The 25,836-nt window shown below is 34.4% G+C and overlaps 2 protein-coding genes across 51 annotated transcripts in view; both read left to right on the top strand.

Annotated features, from left to right (window-relative positions):
* The window catches only part of LOC123220648, a 67,420-nt gene that overhangs the window by 12,553 nt on the left and 29,031 nt on the right, over positions 1 to 25,836 (top strand). The window lies entirely within an intron of this gene.
* The window catches only part of LOC123220605 (putative disease resistance RPP13-like protein 1), a 95,521-nt gene continuing 85,489 nt past the window's right edge, over positions 15,805 to 25,836 (top strand). For 11 of the 50 annotated variants that reach the window (XM_044643019.1, XM_044643021.1, XM_044643025.1 and 8 more), the window contains exons 1-3: positions 15,805 to 20,208; positions 20,316 to 20,355; positions 20,606 to 20,676. In XM_044643019.1, the coding sequence (XP_044498954.1) occupies positions 15,935 to 20,170 (4,236 nt within the window). In that variant the 5' untranslated portion in view covers positions 15,805 to 15,934 and the 3' untranslated portion in view covers positions 20,171 to 20,208; positions 20,316 to 20,355; positions 20,606 to 20,676. Of the gene's footprint in view, positions 20,209 to 20,315; positions 20,356 to 20,605; positions 20,677 to 21,235; positions 21,297 to 21,387; positions 21,539 to 21,645; positions 21,819 to 21,907; positions 22,026 to 22,287; positions 22,466 to 22,549; positions 22,700 to 22,967; positions 23,694 to 23,761; positions 23,849 to 23,933; positions 24,049 to 24,568; positions 24,603 to 25,836 lie in introns of those variants that run through there. The other 39 variants (XM_044643012.1, XM_044643014.1, XM_044643010.1 and 36 more) reach the window with 34 other exon arrangements.

The raw sequence follows: 25,836 nt of genomic DNA, 5'->3' as shown, positions 1-25,836 counted from the left end.
TCCCAATGTTGCCATTGATGAGGCCACCTTTAAAGTTATCCTATGTGAAGTTTGATTTCGAAAATTTAAAAATTATCGAAACAATATTTTTTTTTATTTTTTTATCAATTTATTAATAATAAAATATTAATATTTTATTATTATTAATATTGATATGATAAATAATATCTATAATACCTTAATTATTGTCTTTATTTTAAATATTAAAAAATTATTAAAACAACTAATTTTATTATAATTATATTTTATTTATTAACTTTTTAAGATAAAAATAAATTTATTTTTAATTAATATAATAAATAATATAAAAATATTTTTAAATAATTATATTTAAGAACATTTAAATAAAATAATTTAATGGTATTATTTTATTATTTTTAACCAAACAAAATAATTATTTATATTTATCAAATTTTATTAAATATAGTAACCATTTATATGTAATAATCTTCTAAATAATCTATCCTCAAGATAACCTCTTTATTTTGGTAATAAAATATTACTCAAACCAAATACCTTTTAAGTGTAAGTTGTTTTATTTTGAAGCAAAACTTTAAAAGAAAGATTCAACTGCGACATGTCGCTCAGTATAATTTTAGTTTCTTTTGGGATACAAATAACTATACCAATAGAAAGAGTATAATTTTAAAACATGTTGTGAAAATATTATTAAAATTTAAAAAATTATAAATAAAGCATTTTCAATACATACTAAAAATAAATGGTTAATTATAATTTTTTTTAAAACAATAAATCAGTAAATTTTATTGACCGGTCATTTTAATAATTGATATAAGAAATGAGAAAATACTAAAGTGAGAGACTTGACTACATCACATAGGGCTCTTTTTTCATAACTTTGCCTGGAAAAAGATAATTCTGTGACAATACGATTAATTTAGATAGGCGGAGGCAACTCCGTCTTAAAATTAATTTAATTTTAGGTTCTACTCAAATTAATTTAAATTTAAATTATTTGTAAAAATAAATTTAATTATTTTGTTTAAACTTGATTTATTTAATTTGAATTTAAGGTTAAATTTGAATTACTTAAACAGAATCAACTCTATCCAAAATTTTATGTACAATTGTTGTAAATTCAATTGATTTAATGGTTTCATATTATCAAAATAACAATATCAATTTAGTTTGATCAAATTAAAGTGATGTTAAGTATGCATTCATAAGAAGTATCAATAAGGTTACTGATAAAGATTTGTCATCATATAATTGTATATTATTTTATTTTTAATTCAAAATTATCTAATTATATAATAATACATCATCATTGATATGTAGATTGGTGATAAGTACACATGGTTTTTATTGTTTGAGCAAAAAAAATGATTTTATAATTTAGATAAATTAAATTAACTCTAATAACAAAAGTAAATTAGATGAATAAATGATATGTTTAAGAGTTAACATTGTAACTCAATTAATGTTATGAAACCTATATTTTGAGTGAATCATGATTCAAAAAATTAGAAAAAATAACATCAACTCTCTTATAACTTCTCTATTACGTATCTTGGTTTCAAATTATTTTTATCAAAATAATATTTATTGATGTAAAAAAATTTATTTTTCTTTTATTTTTAAGTGTATATTATTTATTCACATTTTTTTAATGAGAATAATATTTCATTGAAACCTAAATAAACTTTTTTAATGGGACTAAATAATAAAAAAAACATTCTAACCTTCAACTTAAAAAACTTTTTAATGTAAAAAACAAAACAACATAATTTTTTGTTTTATTTTGAATATATTTTATGGAAATAAATTTTAGGAAAAAATATAATTTCGGACTTTTGAGGCTTTTGGGGTTACCAATAGCTATATCATCACATAAAAAGTATAATTTTAAGTCACGTTGTTGAAATATTATTAAAAATAAAATATTTTCAATTTATACAGAAAATAAATGATTAATTATAATATTTTTGAAAATAATAAATTAATAAATTTTATTGACTTGTCAATCTAATAATTGATATAAGATAGGGGAGAAAAATAGCTAACAGGAAATGACAAAATCCAAAAGTAGAGGAGTTGAGTTCTGACTACATCACATGGGCAGCATTTTTATAAGGCAAATTATTAAAAATAGACAAAATTAAAGGGGTCAAAGCGAAATTGCCCAAAAAATTTAGGTTTAAGCAAAAATGCCCATGTTTTGTGAAATGACGAAACTGCCCCCATATATAAAGTCAGCAAATTTTCACTGTACAAGCGAGAGAAAATTCCAAAGCTTCTCACCTCCCACGGCAATCCCATGGCGAACGTCATTTCCGTCGATTTTCTTTCGTTCTGGTAACCGCAAATGACAAATAAGGTTAGTATATCTCTCGTGATCTTTTTTGGATCAAGTTATTGCTGATATTATTGAGATTTGATTGAGAATTTTGGGTTTGAAATTTTAGGGTTTACGCTTTGAATATTGCTTAAAATGTTTGGATTTTTGGTTGTTTTTGTTGAATTGATTGAGGGGTTTTATGTTATACAATATGTAGATTTGATTTATGTAAAAATCGGAGGTCGAAACGACAAAAAATTGGCCGAAATTGGCTGCCGAATGGATCGGCAGTCTGCCGTGGGAACGGAATTTCCCACGGCAGGACGAATTTTCCCACGGCAGCGTCTTTTGCAAGTCCTAGTTGGGGGTTAAAGTGGGTTTTTTAAAACCTTGGGGAGCCGGATAGATTCGTTACAACATAGGGGGTTTTATGGAAATTTTTGATATAACATTGGACCTTTTTAATTAAAGAATTTTCATGAATGGTTAAATTGAGATTTTTCTTATCCACGGTTTCTGATCGTGTAGTTTTCGAATTTTATATTCGTTTTTTCTGTTTTAGGTTTTTCTATATGTATTTTTCAAATTTTAAATTCGAGTTTTTGAATTTTGGTGCTTTTTGACACAACTTACGATGTAATGACGTAATTTCAATTTAATATTTCGATTTTTCGTTTATAGGATATATCGATTCGTTTTTTCAATTTTTCAAATGATTTTTCGGTTAGCGACATTCATAGGTATTTCAACTGATAGAGTTCGAATTTCAGTTCCGTTTTTTCGAATTTCACAATTTCAGGATATACCGATTCGTATTTTGAAGATTTCCGATCGATTTTTCGATTATCGTCACCTTAAGGTATTTCAATGTATAGAATTCGAATTTCAGTTCCGTTTTTCCGAATTTCACTATTTTAGGATATATGAATTCGTATTTTTACGAGTTTCGAACGATTTTTCGATTATCGTCACTTTAAGGTATTTCAACGTATAGAATTCGAATTTCAATTCCGTTTTTTCGAATTTCACCATTTCAGGATATATCGAATAGTATTTTCAAGATCTCCGAACGATTTTTCAATTATCGTCACTTTAAGGTATTTCAGCGTATATAATTCGAATTTCAGTTCCGTTTTTTCTAATTTCACCATTTTAGGATATATCGATTCGTATTTTCACGATTTTTGAATGATTTCCCGAGTATCGTCACTTTAAGGTATTTCAACGTATAGAATTCGAATTTCAATCCCGTTTTTTCTAATTTCACCATTTTAGGATATATCGATTCGTATTTTCAAGATTTCTGAACCATTTTCCGATTATCGTCACTTTAAGGTATTTCAATGTATAGAATTCGAATTTCAGTTCCGTTTTTCTGAATTTCACTATTTTAGGATATATGAATTCGTATTTTTACGAGTTCCGAACGATCTTTCGATTATCGTCACTTTAAGGTATTTCAACGTATAGAATTCGAATTTCAACTCCGTTTTTTCGAATTTCACCATTTCAGGATATATCGAATCGTATTTTCAAGATCTCCGAACGATTTTTCAATTATCGTCACTTTAAGGTATTTCAGCGTATAGAATTCGAATTTCAGTTCCGTTTTTTCTAATTTCACCATTTTAGGATATATCGATTCGTATTTTCAAGATTTCTGAACCATTTTTCGATTATCGTCACTTTAAGGTATTTCAACGTATAGAATTCGAATTTCAGTTCCGTTTTTTCGAATTTCACCATTTTAGGATATATCGATTCGTATTTTCAAGATTTTCGAACCATTTTCCGATTATCGTCACCTTAAGGTATTTCAACATATAGAATTCGAATTTCAGTTCCGTTTTTTCGAATTTCACCATTTTAGGATATATCGATTCGTATTTTCAAGATTTCCGAACCATTTTTCGATTATCGTTACTTTAAGATATTTCAACGTATAAAATTCAAATTTCAGTTCTGTTTTTTCAAATTTAACCATTTTAGGATATATCGATTCGTATTTTCAAGATTTCTGAACCATTTTTCGATTATCGTCACTTTAAGGTATTTCAATCTATAAAATTAAAATTTCAGTTTCGTTTTTCCTATTTTTCGTCATTTCAAGATAACTTTTTCGATTGTTAACATTCTACGGAAGTTGAACGTATAGAACTCGAATTTCAGTTCTTATTTGTTAAGTTTTGTCATTTCCTTTTTGATTATTTGGAATTTCTCATCTTTTTATGTTTTTTTCACTAATACATTTGTTTACATATTTATTTTTATGAATGTCTAACAAATTTTACGTGATTGTTACAGGATATTTCTCGCAAAAGAAGATGGATTGACAGCGAGCTGCGCATTCCCGACGAGTCCAGACACTTCCGGGCAGATGCGATATCTCGTGCATAGCGTACTGCATTATCCCGTATTTCTTCTACATTGACCCCTCGTCAGCTGCGACTATTTGAGAGGACATGTTTCGGGTCCTTGCTTCGTTTACCCGAAACCAAATTCTGCGGGATATTGGTTCATGCATTTTTACTTCGACAGTTACATCCACCCTTTGCCAGAGACGAGTTTTGGTTTAAAATTAGTGGGGTTGATGTGAGGTTTAGCCCGTTTGAGTTTGCGTTGGTGACAGGGCTTTCGTTTAGTCACCGAACTGATGTTTCTTCATATATTCCTCACTCCTCCGGACATAGGATCAGATCTACGTACTTTCGCGGTTGTCCGAAGGTGCAGTATCACGACATCGAGCGTGTTTTCTTGTCAAGGCCATGAGGGGATGACGATATTGATGCTGTCAAGCTCGCCTTGTTGTATATTCTACACATGGTTTTGTTGGGCAATGATCGACGAAAGAAGGTGTCCACGAAGTACTTACAGTTAGTTGATCATTTGGACGAGTTTAATTCTTACCCTTGGGGCGTCGCTGTATGGCAGATGACATACGATTCTATGTCACAGGCGAGTGAGAGAGTCTGTTCCGGACGGATGCAGGAAATCCGTAAATACGACCTTTACGGATTTCCTTTCGTATTTCAGGTAAGTTTTATATTATTATTTATATATATTCATTGACAAAAATATAAATTGATTTATTTACATCGTAAATGATTATATTACAGTTTTGGATATACGAGACTCTAGAGACGTTATACGATTGGATTGACCTTGTCGATCTCTATTCGTCCCCCCGGATGTTGAGGTGGTGTATGCGAGACGTCCCTAGTTGGACTCATATAGGGCGTATTTTCACTGGTGATCCGGTATGTACTAGTTAATTAATAAGTCGATTAATTCATTATATGTTACAATTATTGCAACTTATATATCTTCATCATTAGGAGGATGTCACATTCCCTCTTGAGCCATCATCGATCGAGGAGGGTTTACCGTGGTACGCTGAGATTCGTGAGTACACCGGTTTACCCGATGCTGATTCTTTCTCATCTTCTTCGGTTCCGGTCGCTACTAGAGACGGGGCTTCTCCATCCTCAGGCCCTTCAGATGTACCCGTCGAGACTTCTGAGACACATGAGGAGCCTATTCAGCATCCTGTTATGGATCAGTCGATATGTTCCCCTATTGTTCAGAGCCCACGGACAGACCATCCTGCAGTGGAGGACCACCCTAGAGTGGAGGACCATCCTGGACTGGAGGACGATTCTACCCATCATGCCACCGAGCAGTGTCCCCCATTCGTATCACCCAGTTTTTCCACATTAGATGCTACATTAGCGCATTGGGGTGCTACGATTTTACGTGAGATATCGAGTTTTCGCGATGATATCTCTTCCCAGATGACCCGATTACGTGACGATGTCTCTTCCCATATGACTCGATTAGAGGATCGTATGACTCGTTTGGAAGACATCGTCACGCGTACATATCCAGCCTCCGTCGCTCAGGTTGTAAAACCACTTTTAATTTATTACTTATATAAAATGTCTACAGTGTTATTATTCTGACAACTATTATTACATTCGCACAGGAGAGGGACGAGGATATCCCACCGACATCCCCCGTTGATACCGCAATACCATCCCGTCGCCGACACGAGGTCCGTATGATATTTCAAATTTATATTTATTGTTAAATGTCATTAGTATATTATAGTATTGTTATATATAATATAACACTAATTAAGTTATTATTACTAATATCTTAGGGTAGTGGCCCGGAGGACGCACCAGTTAGTCCTTCTGTTGCATCGATCGAGGGTTCTCCCCGAACACCTTCCCCGGAAATTCAGGTTAACTTTATTTTTAAATTGTCATTGATTGATCTGTCTTTTCAATTATATTATTTATTTAATGATGTTTTGACTGTTTTTCAGGACGAGCGATTATGGTTACTTGCTGATATCCCGAGCTCGACCAAAAAATTTGTGGATATTGGTTCACAGGAGGAGGACTTCCAGGAGGATGATTTTGAGGCCATCCCTATTGAGGTATATCAATCATACTTAGTATATAAAATGTTGTATATATTGGTCATTGAGATGTTCAAAATTTGTATTTTCTAGTCCGCCGAGGGAGCACGCGTGGTGGACTTGACCGTGATTCATGATTCTCCAGCTAAACCTCCTCCCGCATACTTGGAGAAGGTAAGATAAATCGATTAATGGTAATTGTTACGTAGGATGAATGATGAATTAATTATTTTTTTGGGATCATGCAGATGATTCGTACAACACGTGGTCGGATCGTCCGGAAGGGTCCGCTGATTCGCACCCCGTATACGAATCCACTCAAAGGGAGGGTGAAACGGCAACCTACGGCCATTCCATCCTCTGCCTCTGAGCGTGAGGAATCTTTCCTCACGTGGTACACCAGCGCTGCGGCTTCCGACTCACATGATGTCTACTTCATCAGGTCGAAGTCGAAGGACAGCTTCTGGAGGCTTGTTGTAGAGTTGTACGAGTGGTTGACCGACGATGTGAGTTGTCTATACTATATAATTTGATAAAAAGCTAGATATATTTATTAATAACTAACACGTGAACTTGTTTATACCATTTTAGCATGTGGACTCCTTTTTGGCTTTATTACGTCGGCAGCAGGACGATCACCCCTCGACTATCTCACAGCGTTGGACGACTGCCCACACATTCTTTGGAGGCCATATTGAGATGGCCTGGAAGAGTTGGCAGACCACACCGATTGGAGAGTTTGAGTTTTCGGGGCTCTTCACGAGGATGGTTGATGCAGCGTACACCCCGGGATTGTTATACAAACCATGGGGGCTGGTCGATCAGGTATAGTTTATATATATTTCTATTACATTCAAGAACATAACGACAACGATAAGTAACTAAAATGTCTCATTGTTTATAGGTTTTCATCCCTATAAACTTCGAGAACGCACATTGGGTCGTCAGAGTTATAGATTTCTGTGAGTGGTCGATTACGGTGTACGATTCAGAGGTTTCATTTTCGGGGAATATAGGGACTCTGGAGCAGCGCATGCGACCATACATGACCTTTATTCCTGCGTTATTAGAGGCGACGAGTTTTTGGACAGCTTCTGGGATGACTCCACGACGTGATCCCCTGACTTTGCATCGAGCGTCAGATGTCCCTCAGCAGGGGGTAGGCTCCGGTGACTGTGGTGTCTTTATGTTGCGATTTTTTGAGTGTTTGGTGTTGGCACGAAGCTACGTTTATCCCCGAGAGTCGTCTACCTCTATGCGTCGACGATTAGCGACGCAGTTGTATTTTCACTGTATCGAGTAGCTCACGGATGTATATTTATCGTTATTCCTATGTTTAGATGTATATATTTATTGTATGTGCATATATGTATGATATACTTTATTTGTGGTTATATATGGATGTGTATCGTATTTGATTTCATTTTTTAAATAATCTTGTCATGAAAAAACAATAAAAACGTATGATTATTCAAACATTTACACACTTGAAACAATTAGAGAAAATAAAGTAATACTGAAATAACTCATACGAAACACTAAATTTATTACATCAAATGATAATACAATTACACGTTTGAAACAATAATAAAAATACATCGGTTACATAAAACTGAAGTACATCAATGAAGAATCATATAACAAACAAAATTGAGTATAAGCATGTCAAGATCTCGTTCCTTTGCCTTTTGTATGTGAACGCTGGGGGGCGGAGCTCGGCACCGGTGCTGGGGATTTACATTGGGTTCGTGTATGCCCCGGTTCATGGCAACGACTGCAAATCCTCGGTGTAACAATTTCTCCTTGCGATGGACGTCGATTTCTATTGGATGGATGACCTGGACGACGACTATCGAGGACGGGGGGCAAAATTACTCTGTCTTCCAGTGAGTGTAACCAATCATATTGATTTCCAAGAGGATTGATCGGTTCCTGATATATTGCACGGTAAATATCGGTGCGGAAGAATGGATGAACCCATGCGTGCACATTCGTCAGTCTCATATGTCGTGCAACGGCAATGGCATGCTTGCACGAAATACGTGAAAGCTGAAACTTTCTACACGTGCAAGACATGTCACCAAAGTCCACAATACCCATGAATCCACCAAATCCAACAACCTGATACCGAGTAGGTGTAATCGGTCGAACCTCTAGACTTGCAGACTTTGAAAGGCGATTGTTGATCTTCTCTTCTGCCCAAGGGGTGAGGAAGTTATGACATTCACCTGTAATTCGGAAAAAATATTAAGAATACATTTGGTAATATGATTAACAAAGTGGAAAAAAGTATATGAGACAACTTTTAATTAAGATCGATTTGATACTTACTTGCATGGGTTCTCCTCTCGTAAAACCATCGTTGCATGGTACCACGAATAAACTCCAAAAGTATGGTTATAGGTAGGCCCCGAGCGTGTCTGACAAGGGCATTAAATGACTCAGCAATATTTGTGGTCATGATGTTGTATCGATGTCCTAGAAAGTACGCTCTACTCCAACGGTGAAAGCCGACATCCCGTAGATAAGCTCCAGCTTGGGGGTTCATTGAGTCAATGGATTACATCATCGAACCAAATTCAGACTCTGTGTATGATTTAGCGGCTTTCCAATATGCACCCGCGACCTGTAAGATGGTAAAAAATATGAAAACTCATTGTAAGCAAAATGTTTAAAAATGATAAACTGTTATAAATTTAATTACTTGTTTACAATATACCTTTGAGTCCCGTTTATACTTTGCCCGCATGTTACACAAAAGGTGATGACAACAGCATCCATGGTGGACATCTGGAAAGACTTCAGCCATTGCCGAGTAGATAGCATGATGTCGATCGGAGATTATTGCAAGCTCAGAGAGGTCAGGGATGCATTCTTTAATTCTCATAAGAAACCAACACCACGTGTCGTGATCTTCTTTTTTGCCGACACCGAAACCAATAGGGTATATTTGATTATTACCATCAAGAGCCACCGCAATAAATAAATGCCCCAGATATCGACCTTTAAGGAAAGTAGCGTCAATGCAAATAACGGGGCGAAGATATTGACTAAACGCACGAACGGAACATCCTAACGCCATGAAAAAAATTGTAAATCGATGCTCATCATCTGTTTCAATAGCAGTAACGGTGACCGGATTAGTACGTTGTAAATTGTAACAATAATCTGGTAACAGCATAAAAGATTCCTCCGGTGAACCCCTCAATGAATTGATAGCCCAATTTCTTGCCCGCCAAGCCTGTGAGTAGGAAATATCAATTTTATATCGGTCGGCGATGTCTACAATTATTTCTTTAGGCCGATAAATTCGATCAATCATCACAAACTTTGATCTCATTAATTGACCTAAAGCTCGGGCGCCAGCTTGTCTGTGATGTGGCAAGATTTGATCAACTAAACATGTGTGGGTAGGATTCATAGAGTTGATACCCCACACATCACCAACAGTGGACTTGGTTGCATGTATATACCACTTACAATTTTCGACCGTGCACTTAATTTCCCACCGTTTCTTGTCAGACTTTTTGACATCAAATTGAAATCCTTTCAATAAGGCGAATTGCTTCACAGCGTCTTTCAATTGGACTTTATTATGAAAAATATCCCCTATCTTGACACCATGCTCCTCTCGGATCGATCTGGAACTACCTGATGATGTTGATGGCTGTGGAGGAAAATCAGGAAGCCACCTAAATGGATCAGTGGGGACATTGTCAAAAAATGGCCCAGAATAATTTCTACCACCTAAAATAGGATCTTCAAGCTGTAAACTATCCATACCCTCGGTAACTGATGCCATATACTGAGGCTCTACATCTTCTGAAGGAATGTCGGGCATATCATTTCCATCAAAGTCACCCCAATAGGGAACTATATCTTTTTTCTCCATGAGCCCATGAGTTTGCAATATACAACGGGTCATTACTGAAATCAATCAACTTTTCCAAATCATATTCTCTTTTGACCCAACTACTTTCGTTTTCATCTTCATCCTCCTGCCCTTCAATTGGGGTACATGTAACAAATAGAGGAATACATTCCTGAAAGTACTGGGACATTTCAAGAAGACCCTGGACATCTTCATCATTTTGGATCTGGATGGGGCCGTCGAGCTCAATTTTTCTTGGCTTCATTGATACTTGAATGTAGTTTTTCATTGGATCAATACTGCAAGACTCCGTCAAAAGCTCAATAAATCCCTCGAATGTTGTTCCATAAGGGATTTTAATCAATTGTTTGGCTCCTCCAACATATTTCATTGTGTTGTTACGACCTTGAATCCATTCTCCCTGATAACGAACTGATGCATAACCATCTATTTTAATTATGAATCCTGCAATGACCAGTTTTTGAAGATAATTATTCATTTAAAATAAAAAAAACAATAATAACTATGAAAAACAGTCGTACAATTATTAATAATTAAAAAAAACTCCTAATATTTTTCTAATAATTTATTTATCCCCCTATAATTATTTGACAATTTATATAACAATTTATATAACACTTTCGTATGTTATTTTACCCCTCAAAATGCATCTATCTATTTGTAACGTTCCATTTAAAACGTTTTTATAATATCTATACTTTGAAATAGATATTCAAATTTTATACTTTGAAATGCTTTAAAATGTCAATAATAAAAAATTTCTTCAGAAATCTAGAAAATACTAGTGGATATATCTTAAAACGATAAAATTCAAAAAAACAGAACTGAAATTCAAATTCTAAAAGTTGAAATACCCTAGAATGGTAATAATCGAACAATTCTTCGAAAATCTGAAAAATACAAGTTGATATATCCTAAAACGATGAAATTCAACAAAACAGAATTGAAATTTGAATTCTAAAAGTTGAAATACCCTAGAATAACATCAATCGAAAAATTCTTCAGAAATCTTAAAAATACGAATCGATATATCCTAAAGGGATGAAATTCGAAAAAACGGAACTGAAATTCGGAATCTAAAAGTTGAAATACCCTAGTGTGGCAACAACCGAAAAATTCTGTAAAAATCTGGAAAATGTGAATTGATATATCCTAAAGGAGTGAAACTCGAAAAAACCTATAATTTCAATTATAATGCGCCTACCATGTTTAATATGAAAATGCGCCCTAATTTTAATAACATTTCATTTGACATTTTAGAAAAAGTAATTATATAAATAAATAAATAAATATCAAAATGCCTTTATAATATCAAATATCTAAAAACCCCCCATATTTATCTTAAATTACATTTAACCCCCTATACTTGTGAAACATTACATTTAAACCCCATATTATGGCATAAAAACTAAATTTAACAAATGAAATTAAGTTTTAGACTAAGATTGACATAAATACATTTTTTTGATGAATAGTGTTTTTTCGAGTTGAATATAGAAATACGAACTTCTTCCGTTCGAACGAATCCCTACTAATTGATGTTGAATAAAAATGAAAGTGAGAGTGAGTGTTTGAGTGATATGAGAAGTGTGTGTAAATAAAGGGAGTGAGGAGGGTTTATATAGATGAGAGGAAGGGTAATTTTGACATTTTAGAAAAAGTAATTAAATAAATAAATAAATAAATATCAAAATGTCTTTATAATGTAAAATATCTAAAAACCCCCATATTTATCCTAAATTACATTTAACCCCCTATACTTGTGAAGCATTACATTTAACCCCCATATTATGGCATAAAAACTAAACTTAACAAATGAAATTAAGTTTTAGACTAAGATTGACATAAATACCTTTTTTTGATGAATAGTGTTTTTTCGAGTCGAGCACAGAAATACGAACTTCTTCCGTCCGAACGAATCCCTACTAATTGATGTTGAATAAAAATGAAAGTGAGAGTGAGTGTTTGAGTGATATGAGAAGTGTGTGTAAATAAAGGGAGTGAGGAGAGTTTATATAGATGAGAGGAAAGATAATTTTGACATTTTAGAAAAAGTAATTAAATAAATAAATAAATAAATATCAAAATGCCTTTATAATGTAAAATATCTAAACACCCCCCATATTTATCCTAAATTACATTTAACCCCCATATACTTGTGAAGCATTGCATTTAACCTTCATATTATGGCATAAAAACTAAACTTAACAAATGAAATTAAGTTTTAGACTAAGATTGACATAAATATCTTTTTTCGATGAATAGTGTTTTTTTGAGTCGAACACAGAAATACAAACTTCTTCCGTCTGAACGAATCCCTACTAATTGATGTTGAATAAAAATGAAAGTGAGAGTGAGTGTTTGAGTGATATGAGAAGTGTGTGTAAATAAAGGGAATGAGGAGGGTTTATATAGATGAGAGGAAGGGTAATTTTGACATTTTAGAAAAAGTAACTAAATAAATAAATAAATATCAAAATGTCTTTATAATGTAAAATATCTAAAAACCCCTCATATTTATCCTAAATTATTTTAACCCCCTATACTTGTGAAGCATTGCATTTAACCCCCATATTATGGCATAAAAACTAAACTTAACAATTGAAATTAAGTTTTAGACTAAGATTGACATAAATACCTTTTTTTGATGAATAGTATTTTTTCGAATCGAACACAGAAATACGAACTTCTTCCGTCCGAACGAATCCCTACTAATTGATGTTGAAAAAAAATGAAAGTGAGAGTGAGTGTTTGAGTGATATGAGAAGTGTGTGTAAATAAAATGAGTTAGGAGAGTTTATATAGATGAGGGGAAGGGTAATTTTGACATTTTAGAAAAAGTTTGAAATAAATAAATAAATATGAAAATGTCTTTACAATATAAAATATCCAAAAACCCCCCATATTTATCTAAAATTATTTTAACCCCCATAATGAGTGAGGGGAGTTATATAAATGAAGGGAAGGGTAATTTTGACATTTTAGAAAAAGTTTGAAATAAATAAATAAATATCAAAAAGGGAGAAGCACTATTTCCCACCCATATTTTGATGCATTCTCAAATTGGCACCCACGGCAGATGAAAATCCAGTTTTCCCACCCGTGACCAAACTGCCGTCCAATTTTTCAGTTAGGGACAGGGGCAAAATCGTCATTTGCTTTTAAAACCTTAAAACTTTTAAATTTTACCGTTTCCCCCCTCCAGGTTTTAAAAAGTAATAACTAACCCATCCTCAAAGTTTGAAAAGTTTAATTTCACCCCCTAGGGTTTGCTTCCTTCTCCGGCCACCACCGACGGCCGCTGCAATCGATCGATGGGAGATCTCCGACTACAAAGGACGACGAAGGACGACCCTTCGTCGCCCAGATCTGGACGACGAAGCGTCGTCCAGATCTGGAAGAACAGACGAAGGACGACGCTTCGTCGTCCTTCGTCGTAGCGTCTGGACGACGCGACGAGCGACGAAGGACGACGAAGAGTCGTCCTTCGTCGTCTGGGTGGAGCGACGAAGCGTGCGACGAAGAGATCTCTGTCTCTTCGTCGCATTGTGCGACGAAGAGATCTCCGTCTCTTCGTCGCACCGTGCACCAGGAGAAGGAGATCTCCATCTCTTCCTTCTTCGGCCACCACCGCCGTCGCACAAGGAGGCAGGTGACTACGCCGGAGACGACGTCGGGAGATGAAGTTGAAGAATGGGGGTGAAACTGCTAGTTTTGAAAGTTATGGGGGACGGTTGTTTTTTGAAAAATTTGGAAACCCTAGGTTTGGGGGTGAAAATGTTAATTTTCAAAGTTTAAAAACTTTAGGTTGGGGGTGAAATGTTAGTTTATAAAACCTAAGGGGGGTGAAGGAAAACCCTCACAACAATTTTGGGATGAATTTTGCAGAGGGTATTTTTGTCATTTCATCTAACAAGGGTAAAATAGACATTTTACCCTTATGCAAACAGAAATCATCCATTTTAACAGCTCACAGGTGGGAAAACTGGATTTTCATCTGCCGTGGGTGCCAATTTGAGAATGCATCAAAACATGGGTGGGAAATAGTCCTTCTCCCTATCAAAAATGTCTTTATAATGTAAAATATCCAAAAACCCCTCATATATATCTAAAATTACATTAAAACCCCATAGTAAGTGGGAGAGTTATATAAATACGAGGGGAAGGGTAGTTTTGGTATTAAAAAAAGTCATAGGCATTTTTTTTTTTGGAGCAGTGATTTTGGGGATTTTGGCTTGGAAATAGTGATTTTGGGTATTTTTGCTTATGGGAGGGCATTTTGGCCATTTTTTAAAATTTCCCTTTTTATAACTTTGCTTGGAAAAAATGAACCCGTGACAGTATGGAGGGGGAGCTGGGGAAATAAAAGTGAGACATCCGGCTACAATGAATATGGCAGGAGCTGAGGCATGAGCTATAAACAATACTTGAAAACAATTTGATATAAAATATTCTTTTATTTTGATTTTTTATAGTTTTATATAAATATTGTCATATGACAATCACAATTTTTTGATTAGATTAGATTATATTAATATTAAATCATATCTATTCTTTCATAAGATTATTTGATATAAATTTTTTTTTCTTTTTTAGAAAAATATTGACAAACCAAGCGTTTAGAACATAAAATATATAATTGAAATAATTTATATGAAAGATGATACCCAAAACTTTAAACGCAACGTAGAAAAAACTTCAGTTTTTGGTTGTTTTAGATTACTATTATTACGAGAGAAGGAAAAACATCCAAGACCCCCTAAGTAATTGAATTGATGAATCATCCATTCACCGACACACCAAACTATACATGCACATGTAAGTGAAATAACGTTTCTACCCTTTACCCCACCGAACATGCTCCTCTCTTACCTACTGTCTTACACCATTAACACTAATCACCACTGGATCGAATCATCCTGTATCTGTCCAAATTCATATGCAATTTAACATACTAATTGAAAGAGTGGGGCTATCAGCAGTTTTGGTTGGTTGAGAGAGCCACATCAAATAATGGCCCGTCTGTTAAAAAACAAGCATACTAATTGAGGAAAGATACAAAGAAAGAAAGAATGAATGATTCTCCATTACTCATTTTTCTTTTTTAAGGGCATGAGCTGTAAACTACACTTGAAAATAATATGACACAGTTGGCATCACAATAAAACATTCCAAAGTTGATTTTTATCACTTTGACGAAAATATCCTCTTGCTTTGAGCACTCTTCTTATCAACAAAACTAACAACTTTCTCTTTCTTTCTCACATTCTTCCCTTCTTGTTACAATCTTATATCTTTCCTTATTTCCAACTATCGAACCATGGAAGCCGTTCTTCAGCCCGTCGTCTCCGAACTCGTTGACAGGTTGTTCAAGATATTGGGGTCCAATGAAGTGCAGGACTTTGCCTGGCAACTTGTTGGAGGGGTAGATTCAGAGATCAAAGATCTGAAGGAGAAGTTAAGACTCATTGGAAATCTTCTTGGCAAAATGGAAGACATGCAACTGTCAGATGATAGCGTAAATATCTGGTTTGACAATCTTCAACATTGGGCTTATGATGCGGAGGACTTACTGGATGAGTTTGCCTACGAAGCTTTGCGATGCAAATGCAAGGCAGAACACCAGGCTAGCTCCAGCAGAGGATTTAGCTTTCTCTCTGCTTCTTTACCTAGTTCTTTCTTCGCTGTCCAGATGCGGTTCAAGATCAAAAAAATCAATAGCCGGCTCGAACAACACTACCAGCAAATATCAAAAGAACGTCAGTTGCTGGAGCTTCCTGGACTGCCACCAAACAACGTCGCTGCACTGCAAAAACCAGGGGAAACTTCAAGCGTCCCGCCTCAACAAAAGGTTTATGGCAGAAATGAAGATGAAGCCGAACTATTGAAAATGGTGAAAAGCGGTGCCAACTTTCAAGTAATAGCAGTTGTCGGCATGGGAGGGATCGGCAAAACAACAATTGCTCGAGAAGTGTACAATCACAAGGAGTTGGAAGATTTCAAGTTTGAGAAAAAAGCGTGGGTGTGTGTTTCAACCACAACCACCTTTGACGTTCTCAAAATCTCAAAGGCACTTCTTGATGAATTCTCGTCCTCCGTTCCAAATAATTTAAATGCAGTGCAAGTTAGGCTAAAAGAGGAAGTAAGTGGAAAAAAATTCTTGATAGTATTAGACGATATTTGGAAGGTGGAGTACAACGAATGGGAAAAGCTCATGTCTCCTTTCACAGCTGGTGCACCTGGAAGCATGATGATCGTGACAACACGCGATATACATGTTGCACAAGAAATAAGATGCTCTCATACTCATCGATTAAGGCTTTTATCTGACGAAGCTTGTAAGTCCTTGTTTGAGGAGCATGCATTTGGGACTGGTGCAATTGCTGTTCCTAATCAAATTTCGGATTCAATTTACAAGAGAGTTGTTGAAAGGTGTGGCGGCCTACCACTGGCAGCGAAGACCCTCGGTGGTCTTCTACGCTTTAAGCAGAGCGATTCATGGGAAAATATATTGGAAAGCAAAATATGGAGTATATATGATGAAAGTGATCACATTCTCTCGACATTAAAGCTAAGCTATCATTATCTTCCTTCGAATCTAAAAAGATGTTTTGGCTATTGTGCAAATTTTCCTCAGGATTACGAATTTGAGGAGAAGGAACTTGCACTTTTATGGATTGCGGAAGGTATTGTTCAACCATCAAATAAGCAATTGGATGAGGCAAGTGAGTGTTTTCACAAATTATGTTCAAGGTCGCTTTTCCACCAATTGAGTAGTGATAGTTGTAAATATGTTATGCATGATCTTGTTCATGATCTTGCTCAATTGGTTTTTAAAGGAATCAGTTTTAGATCGGAGCAAAATATTGTTGAGCTGCCGGAAAAGGTTCGTTATTTTACTTATGAACCTGATTATTATACCGGAAAAAATAAATTTGAAACCTTGGAAAAAGCAAAAAGTCTAAGAACATTTTTGCCTGTGAAGCCTAAGTCAGAGTGTTATATAAGTGCTACTGTTATTTTTGATTTATTGCCAAAGTTTGAAATGTTGAGAGCACTATCTTTTGAAGGATATCAAATTATTTATTTACCTGATTCAATTGGTGATATGGTACATCTAAGGTATCTCAACTTCTCTTATACTAAGATAAGAAGTTTGCCTGAGTCAACATGCCAGTTATTTAACTTGCAAACTTTGCTATTGAAAAAATGTTCTCATCTTATGGAGTTACCTTCCAACATGAGATATCTGACCAATCTATGTCATCTTGATATAAGTGGTCAAAATTCATTGAGAGAGATGCCATATGGAATGGAAAAGTTAAAAAATCTTCAAGTGTTGTCTAATTTTATTGTGGGAGAGGATACACGTTCTTATTTGGAAGATTTGAGGAGTTTAAGTTTTCTTCGAGAGCTTCACATTTCAGAATTACAGAATGTGACAGATCTAAATCACATACAAGAGCAAATACTAAGTAATAAGAGCAAACTAAAAGTGTTGATACTAGAATGGAGAGATCAAGTAAACTCACAAGCAACAGATGTAGAAATGAATCTACTTGACAAGCTAAAGCCTCCTATCAATTTAAGAGAACTCACAATCAGAGGCTATGGTAGTAAAAGTTTTCCATCTTGGTTAGGAGATTTGTCATGGCTCTCTAATTTGCGTGTGTTTACTATTGAAAAATGTCCCCAACTTATTGGAGAAGTTCCTAATTATTTTTCTTCATTAGAAAGATTTGTTATTAAGGATTGTCCAAGGTTGGTGGTCTCATTATCAAATTATCCTATAGGTTGCAAATTAGAAATTAATAATTGTAAAGGAATGGTATGTAATGATGGTTCAATTGATTTTGAGAAATTGGATTCTAAAGATCTTGCAAATATTTCGATAGTTGAAGATAAATTAAAGAAAGGTTCTCAAAGAGTAGATCGTTTGGAGATTGTTCATAATGAAGAGATTATAGAATCTTGGCGAAGTTTGGAAAACACCAATTTTCTTTCCAATATAAATTCTCTTGAGATTAGTGAATGTCAGAATCTAAGATCTATTAGGAGGGGCATGCTACCATCATCTCTGGAAGAATTTGATATTAATTCCTGTCAGAGTCTAACATTCATTGATAGCGATGTCTTACCTTTATCTCTGAAAAGGCTTAGGATTGAAGAATGTGAAGACCTGAAATTTTTGGAGGATTTAAGTGTTTGTTCTCTTATTGAGTCCATAAATGTTTTTGGGTGTAAATCTCTCAAGTGCATATCATTAGATGGTCCGTTGCTTGAGACACTCAACCATCTAGATGTTAGACGTTGCAAAGCACTGGAAACATTATCACCTCGTAGAAATGAGTACCTCCCTAAGGCACTTACATCCATCTATATTAATGAATGTGAAGAGCTAAAGTCAATTGCTGAGTCCTTTGATAATAGCACGTGTCTTAAAAATATTACTTTATGGGGTTGTGAAAATCTTGAATCCTTACCTTCAGGTCTACACCATCTTCCTTGCCTTGAGTCTATTAAAATATGGAAGTGTCCAAAATTGCCGGTGACAGAAGGTGTTCCCACCAGTCTAATAGAAGATTTGAGCATCTCAGACCTCCCACAACTTAAATCTATCTCAGACCACACCAATCTCACCGCTCTTAAAAGGTTGGAAATCATTTCACTCCCACTGCTTGAATCCATCTCAGACCTGAACAACCTTTCCTCTCTAAAATGGTTGCAAATCCACAATCTCCCACAGCTTGAAGTAATTTCAAATCTCAGCGGCCTCACCTCTCTTACAAAGTTGTACATTAAGGAATGCCAAAAGCTCAAATCAATTCCAAGTCTCAGCGGCCTCACCTCTCTTGAAAGTTTGGAAATCCGTGATCTCCCACAGCTTGAATCAATTCCAAGTCTCAGCGGCCTCACCTCTCTTGAAAGTTTGGAAATCCGTGATTTCCCACAGCTTGAATCAATTCCAAATCTCAGCGGCCTCATCTCTCTTGAAAGTTTGCAAATCATTGATCTCCCACAGCTTGAATCAATTCCAAATCTCAGCGGCCTCATCTCTCTTGAAAGTTTGCAAATCATTGATCTCCCACAGCTTGAATCAATTCCAAATCTCAGCGGCCTCATCTCTCTTGAAAGTTTGGAAATCATTGATCTCCCACAGCTTGAATCAATCCAAGATCTGAGCAACCTCTCCTCTCTTACAGATTTCATAATTTCCAATTGCCCAAGGATCAAATTAATTCCAAGTCTGAGCAGCGACACCTCTCATGAAAAATTCTACATTGAGGATTGCCCAAACCTCAAATCCATTCCAGATCTTGGCAACTTCAAAGATTTATCAATTATAAAATGCCCAAAACTCAAATCCCTACAAACCCTGCCATCCTCACTTCAGTCTTTATATATTACAGATTGTCCACTGCTTATAAAACGATGGAAAAGTGTTAGGGGAAAATATTCCTCAAAGATTGCTCAAATTCCTAAAGTTGTAATAGATGGCAAATTCATCTATAATTCAAAGGAGTACGAAGTTGTTTATCCGAGCTTCTTTCTCTAATTTTCCTAATGGCACAGATACATCTAATTCCATCAAAGGTTTGTAAAATATCTTGATGACACCTCTACTATTGTCCAGATATTTACTTAATCCAATATCTTTTCTATTAATTTTGAAGTTATTAATCTCATTTGAACTTTGACAGGTGATGGTCAATAAGAATCTCTCAATTATAGTTTGTCCAGGTAATTCATTTAACTTTAATCAACTTAATATAATACCTTGTATCTCTAATTCTAATCCAACATTTCTAATTTCATAAATTTATTTGGTAACTCAAGAAACTTTCAGCTTAGGAAAATTCCAGTTTTTGGAATTCTAAATAAACTAAATTCTTCATGTTCTTGTTTCCTGAGAGGATCTTTCAACAACAGATTTTTATACCTTATTTAAGGAATCATTGTTTACTTACTCAATGTAAACAACACAATGCAGGACTGCTATGCTTAGATTCAATGTTGTAGAAATCATCGGAAAGGCTTAAAATTTTCATTCTCTAACTTCATGTAAGCATATTAAACATTGTGTTTATATATCTAACATTGTAAAATTACACATTTTCTACCTTACTCTTGGATTTATATATGAAGTCTGCCAATTGATGAGAACAAAATCTAGTAATAGACTTCTATATATGTTGTTGAAGCAGAGCAACCAGTAAATTTTCACCTTATGCAAGTATATGATAAATTCTTTCTGAATTTATGTTTCCTCTTATGCAGACACTTATTCTTTCAATTTCTGTGAGGGTCATTGAATACAAGATTAGATGATATTATTGCTTAATTTGTATGAGTTAAGAGATTTGATGCAAATTTGATAATTTTGGCTTGTATTTCTCTGCTTCTACAATTCAAGGCAACAATGTATAGAGGCCAGTGTTGAGCTATTTTTATTCTCAAATTGAATAATAGATTTATAAATTGATCTCATTTGGTTTTAGGCTTGTCAAAACTTCTAACATCTGAATTATTCTCCAATTTTTATTTCTACTTTTTGTTATTTAGAAAATAATTCCTCTACCTCAAGTTTAGACTTCGCTAACTTTTTTTTTACTTATGTCAGATATTTGACTACAACAAAATTCTGATCTATCAACAATATTTTCAGATTGAAGTTTACTGAGGTACTTATATGTTTCATGTCAATCTCATTTCTGGTTGAATTTAAATTTTAATATATATAATTTAATTTAGTATTTTATCATTTTTTTCCAGCAAGAAGAAAGTAGAAAATATTTCTCTAGTTTCAGAAGTAGAGGATGGCATTTTGATCTTACAAATTGAAAGTGGTTCCTCTGTTTCAAAACTTCTCTACTTTGTCATCTCATAGATTGTCTCAACTTTTGTGGTTCCAAGGTAATCAAAAGTAAGCACTCTCTGCAATTTTTTGATAAAAACATAAGCTAAAGATCCTTGCTACTTTCTTTTCCAAATCTGGGTCTACTATTTTCCTTCTGATTCATTTTTCTTCAGGTGCCACTGTCTCCAACTTAGACAAGCAACCGCTAGAACCTAATCCTGGTATGTCTAAGTTTTCCGGATCTAAACTTACTGCGTGTCTGCTTGCTGAAATTCCAATACTGAGATTGTATCTTCTAGCTGTTGCAACGGTTAATCAAGCAGCATTTTTCCTGCTTGTGTGTATGGTATTTTTATTGTTATCTCATTGTTTTTGTCTATGGCAAAGACATATTGTGAAATGCATCATTATTAATCTATGGTTTACACTTTATAGCTTATTTAAGGAATCATTATTTACTTTCTCTTTGCAAACAACACTATGCAGGATCCCACACTTAAATTAACATTGCAGAGATCGTTGTGGGCTTAAAGTTTTCCTCCTCCAACTTCATGTAAGCATATTTAAACTTTCAACAAGATCAAAAGTTATTTCTGCTTCACACATCTAATTGCATATTGTGTACCCTACTCTTACATTTGCATAGAGAGTCCACCAGATGGTGAGAAAAACGAAGTAATGGACCTCTATATATCCTACTAAAGCAGTACAACCAGTCAATGCTCATATAACAAAACACATGAGATATTCTTTCTCAGTCCTTTTACATAGTTTTATTCTTACATGTTCCCACCATCATTACACTTTTATTTCAGGAAAGCATGTCTCCTTAATTTGAATGTTTTAATATTCAAGGTGAATACTGAAAGAATTTCGAGATGAAATTGACACAACTTCAAGAGAGTTTCATGTCACCTTTGATAAAAGACTCGAATAAGATGTTTAGCTTATGACATTTCTGCAATAACTTGTGATCAATCAGTTTCTATGGTGGTAAGGTATTTCGAACGTTGATAACATATTCTTGTACATTTTTGAGATATTTGAAATAATTAAAAGTTCACATGTTTTCTGTAGAAACTGTGAGAGTAAAAGTTTCTAGAATCACATCTTACATACTTTGAAGATTAGGAGGTGTTCTACATATATAATTCACCATGAAAGGATTGCTAGATCTGATAAGTTCCAGTCCTTACTAGATCAACTAAACGGTCTCACATCCCTTAAGTAAGTTCATAATGGGATTGCTCTCAAAAGCACTCAATATTTATACTTGTCCCTTGTTACTCGACAACTTGTTGAAATAAAGAAAAGTAAGGACCGGATAAGGAATCTCCTGAAGCAAATAGATGAGATTAACGAACATTACCTCGCTTCAGAAATTTGTAATATTGATCTTTAGGACAACTTGTTGAAATTGTACTCTTCTATCATTTGTTTCATGTATTTCTACAATTGTGTCAATTTCATGATTAATTTTTCTTGGTTTTGCAAGTGATCTGGCTAGAGGGTTTGAAAGTTAAGTACATAAACAGTGACACGGCTACAGAAATGGAGCAATTTGCTTTCTACTTGGATGTTTGAAGCCTTGTTTCTTGTGGATGTTGGTTCTTCCTGTCTGCATGTTAGAAGACTTTGCTGCTACATCCAGGTTTATGGCTTTCTTGGAGCAAGATGATTACTTTCCCTACTGTTCCTTCACGAATATGTCTGAATTTATTACTGCCTTTTCGCTTCTGGAGGAATTTCCCGATGCTGAACTGGTAGTTCTTGTTGGTTTGCTCTTAGCTGGTGCCATGACTAAGCAAGATGATGTTGTTTAATTTCCTCTACAATTCTGGTCCAGCTACATTCAGTTTGCAGTTTCTTTTTCTCGCTGTGCAATATTATTTTTTGCCTTTCAGTTTGGATGGTCTCTTTTGCTGTTTTGTGTTTGAAGTTGACTGCATGGTGCCGAGGTGTCTTTCTATTTTCATAAATTTATTGGTAACCGAAGAAACTTTTTCAGCTTAGGAATATTCCAATATTTGGGAGTCTAAATAAAGTAAATTCTTCATTTCTTGTATCATTTTTCAATTCCTGAGAGGATCTTTCAACAACTGATTAGATAATCTTATGATTTGTTTTTTTGTGAGTTTTGAATTCAGGGGAGGAACATTTAGAGGCAGAAGTTGAAATATTTTCCGTCTAATTGATTTGAAGCTTATCTTGTGCAATTTAGGTTTGTCATCTTATTTAAGAGATTTTCATAGCTTATTTACGGAATTATTGTTTACTTACTCAATATAGACAACACAATCCAGGACCCCTATATGCGTGGATTCAGTGTTGCAAGAATCATTGGAAAAGCTTAAAATTTTCCTTCTCTAACTTCATGTAAGCATATTCAACACTGTCTCCTTTATTGCGCTTTATCCTAGAAAAACATATCTCCTTTATTTGAATGTTTTTAATATTCAAGGTGAATCTTGAAAGAATTTCGAGATGAATTCCACACAACCACAGGAAGGTTATGTGTCACTTTGAATGAAAGGCTCAAATAAGATGTTCAGCTTATGACATTTCTGTATAAACTTGTGAGTAATTAGTTTCTATGGTGGTAAGACATTTCCAACTTTGATAACAGATTCTTGTACATTTTTAGATCTTTGAAATGATGACAAGTTTACGTCGTTTCTGTAGAAGCTACAAGAGTAAAAATCTCTAAAATCACATCTCACATACTTTAGAGATCAAAAGGTGTTCTGCTTATATAATTTACAAGATTTGATACATTCTAGTCCTCATTAGATTAACTAAACAGTCTCATATCCCTTAAGTAAGTTATTAATAGGATTGCTCTCAAAATCACGCTATTTTCTATTGGTTAGCCTATTTGCAACACAAATATTGATATTTGTCTCTTGTTACTTGACAACTTGTTAACATAAAGAAAAAGGAAGACAGGGCAAAAAATCTCCTAAAGCAAATTGATAAGATTAAAACACATTACATCACTTCAAATATTTGTAAGTCACAATTGTACTCTTGTATCATTTGTCTCATGTATTTCTACAGCTGTGTCAATTTCGTGTTTCATTTTTCTTGGTTTTGTAGGTGATATGGCTACAAGGTTTGAAAGTTAAGCACAGAAACAACAACACAACTAAAAAAAAGGGAGAAAATATAGAGAGTTTTGAAGAATAAACCACTAGATCTTTGCTTCACAAACTTGGGCCTCATCGTGTCGCTATGACATCCTAAACTTAATGTGATGATAAGAGGAATGTGATGTTGATAGGGCAACAATGTAGGTAAAGGAAATCTACTGAATTAGCATGACATCAGTTCCAATCGTGGTAAGACATTTCCAAATGGATAAAAATTCTTTTAAATTTTAAGATTTTTGTGATGATGACAAAACTTATATCTTTTCATCAGGATCAAAGAAAGTCAAAAACAAAAAAACACTCTAAAATCTCATCTCTTGAACTTGTAGAGACAAAAAAGTGCCATCCACTTGTACATTTTGTCAGAAAAGGTTTGTTGGATATGATAATCCCAAGTCCTTACTAGATAATTTCTTAATACAAAGGTTCTCAAAGTTATGTTTTTTATGGTTGTTTGTCTAATTTCAACTCAAATATTGATATTTGTCCTTTGTTAATTAATAGTTTGGAGAAAGAAATAAAAGGGAACTCAAAGTATTTTCAATAAGATACATGGCAAGAATTTTTCTGAGTAAACTGGATAAGATTAAAAGACTTGATTCACCCACTATTTTAATTGTGAGTTGTAACTGTATCTGTTGTATCAATTTTATTTTCTTCTTTTGCAGATGATGATCTAGGCACACAATTGGAAAAATTAAGTTCACTAATATCAAACAGCTAGTGACTTGGAGGAAATCTAAAAACTGTTAAGGCCGCAAACCACTAGATCATTGCTTCACAGACTTAGGGCTTCATCATGTGACCATGTCAAAAAATGCAGTTACAGGGTGCTACAGATCTGGAGTTTTGCCTTGAAGCTGCTGATCACTACTGCTGGATTAGTGGCATCAGGATGTTTGCTGGAGATTTTAATGTGTTTGGGGATGAAATACATGCTGAAGATGTGGTGCTGGGTTGGCTCTTCCTTGCTGCTGCACTCCTGTTACTGGACTAATACTGGAACAAGAAATCTGGAATTTATGTTCCAAAAAGAACATAAATTCCTTGATTGTGTGGTGAATGTGAGACAAATTTTTTTGTTCTTGATTGCATGGTGAATTGAAGACAAAATTTTTTGTCCTTGATTATGTAGTAAATTGAGAACAAATTTTTTTCCTTGATTGTGTTGTGAATTGAAGATAAAAAAAATAAGTTTCTATTTCTATGGTAAAT

The sequence above is a fragment of the Mangifera indica genome, chromosome 7 (genome assembly GCF_011075055.1).
Source record: "Mangifera indica cultivar Alphonso chromosome 7, CATAS_Mindica_2.1, whole genome shotgun sequence".
NCBI lineage: Eukaryota > Viridiplantae > Streptophyta > Magnoliopsida > Sapindales > Anacardiaceae > Mangifera > Mangifera indica.
This window is presented reverse-complemented; position numbering and strand designations above follow the sequence as displayed.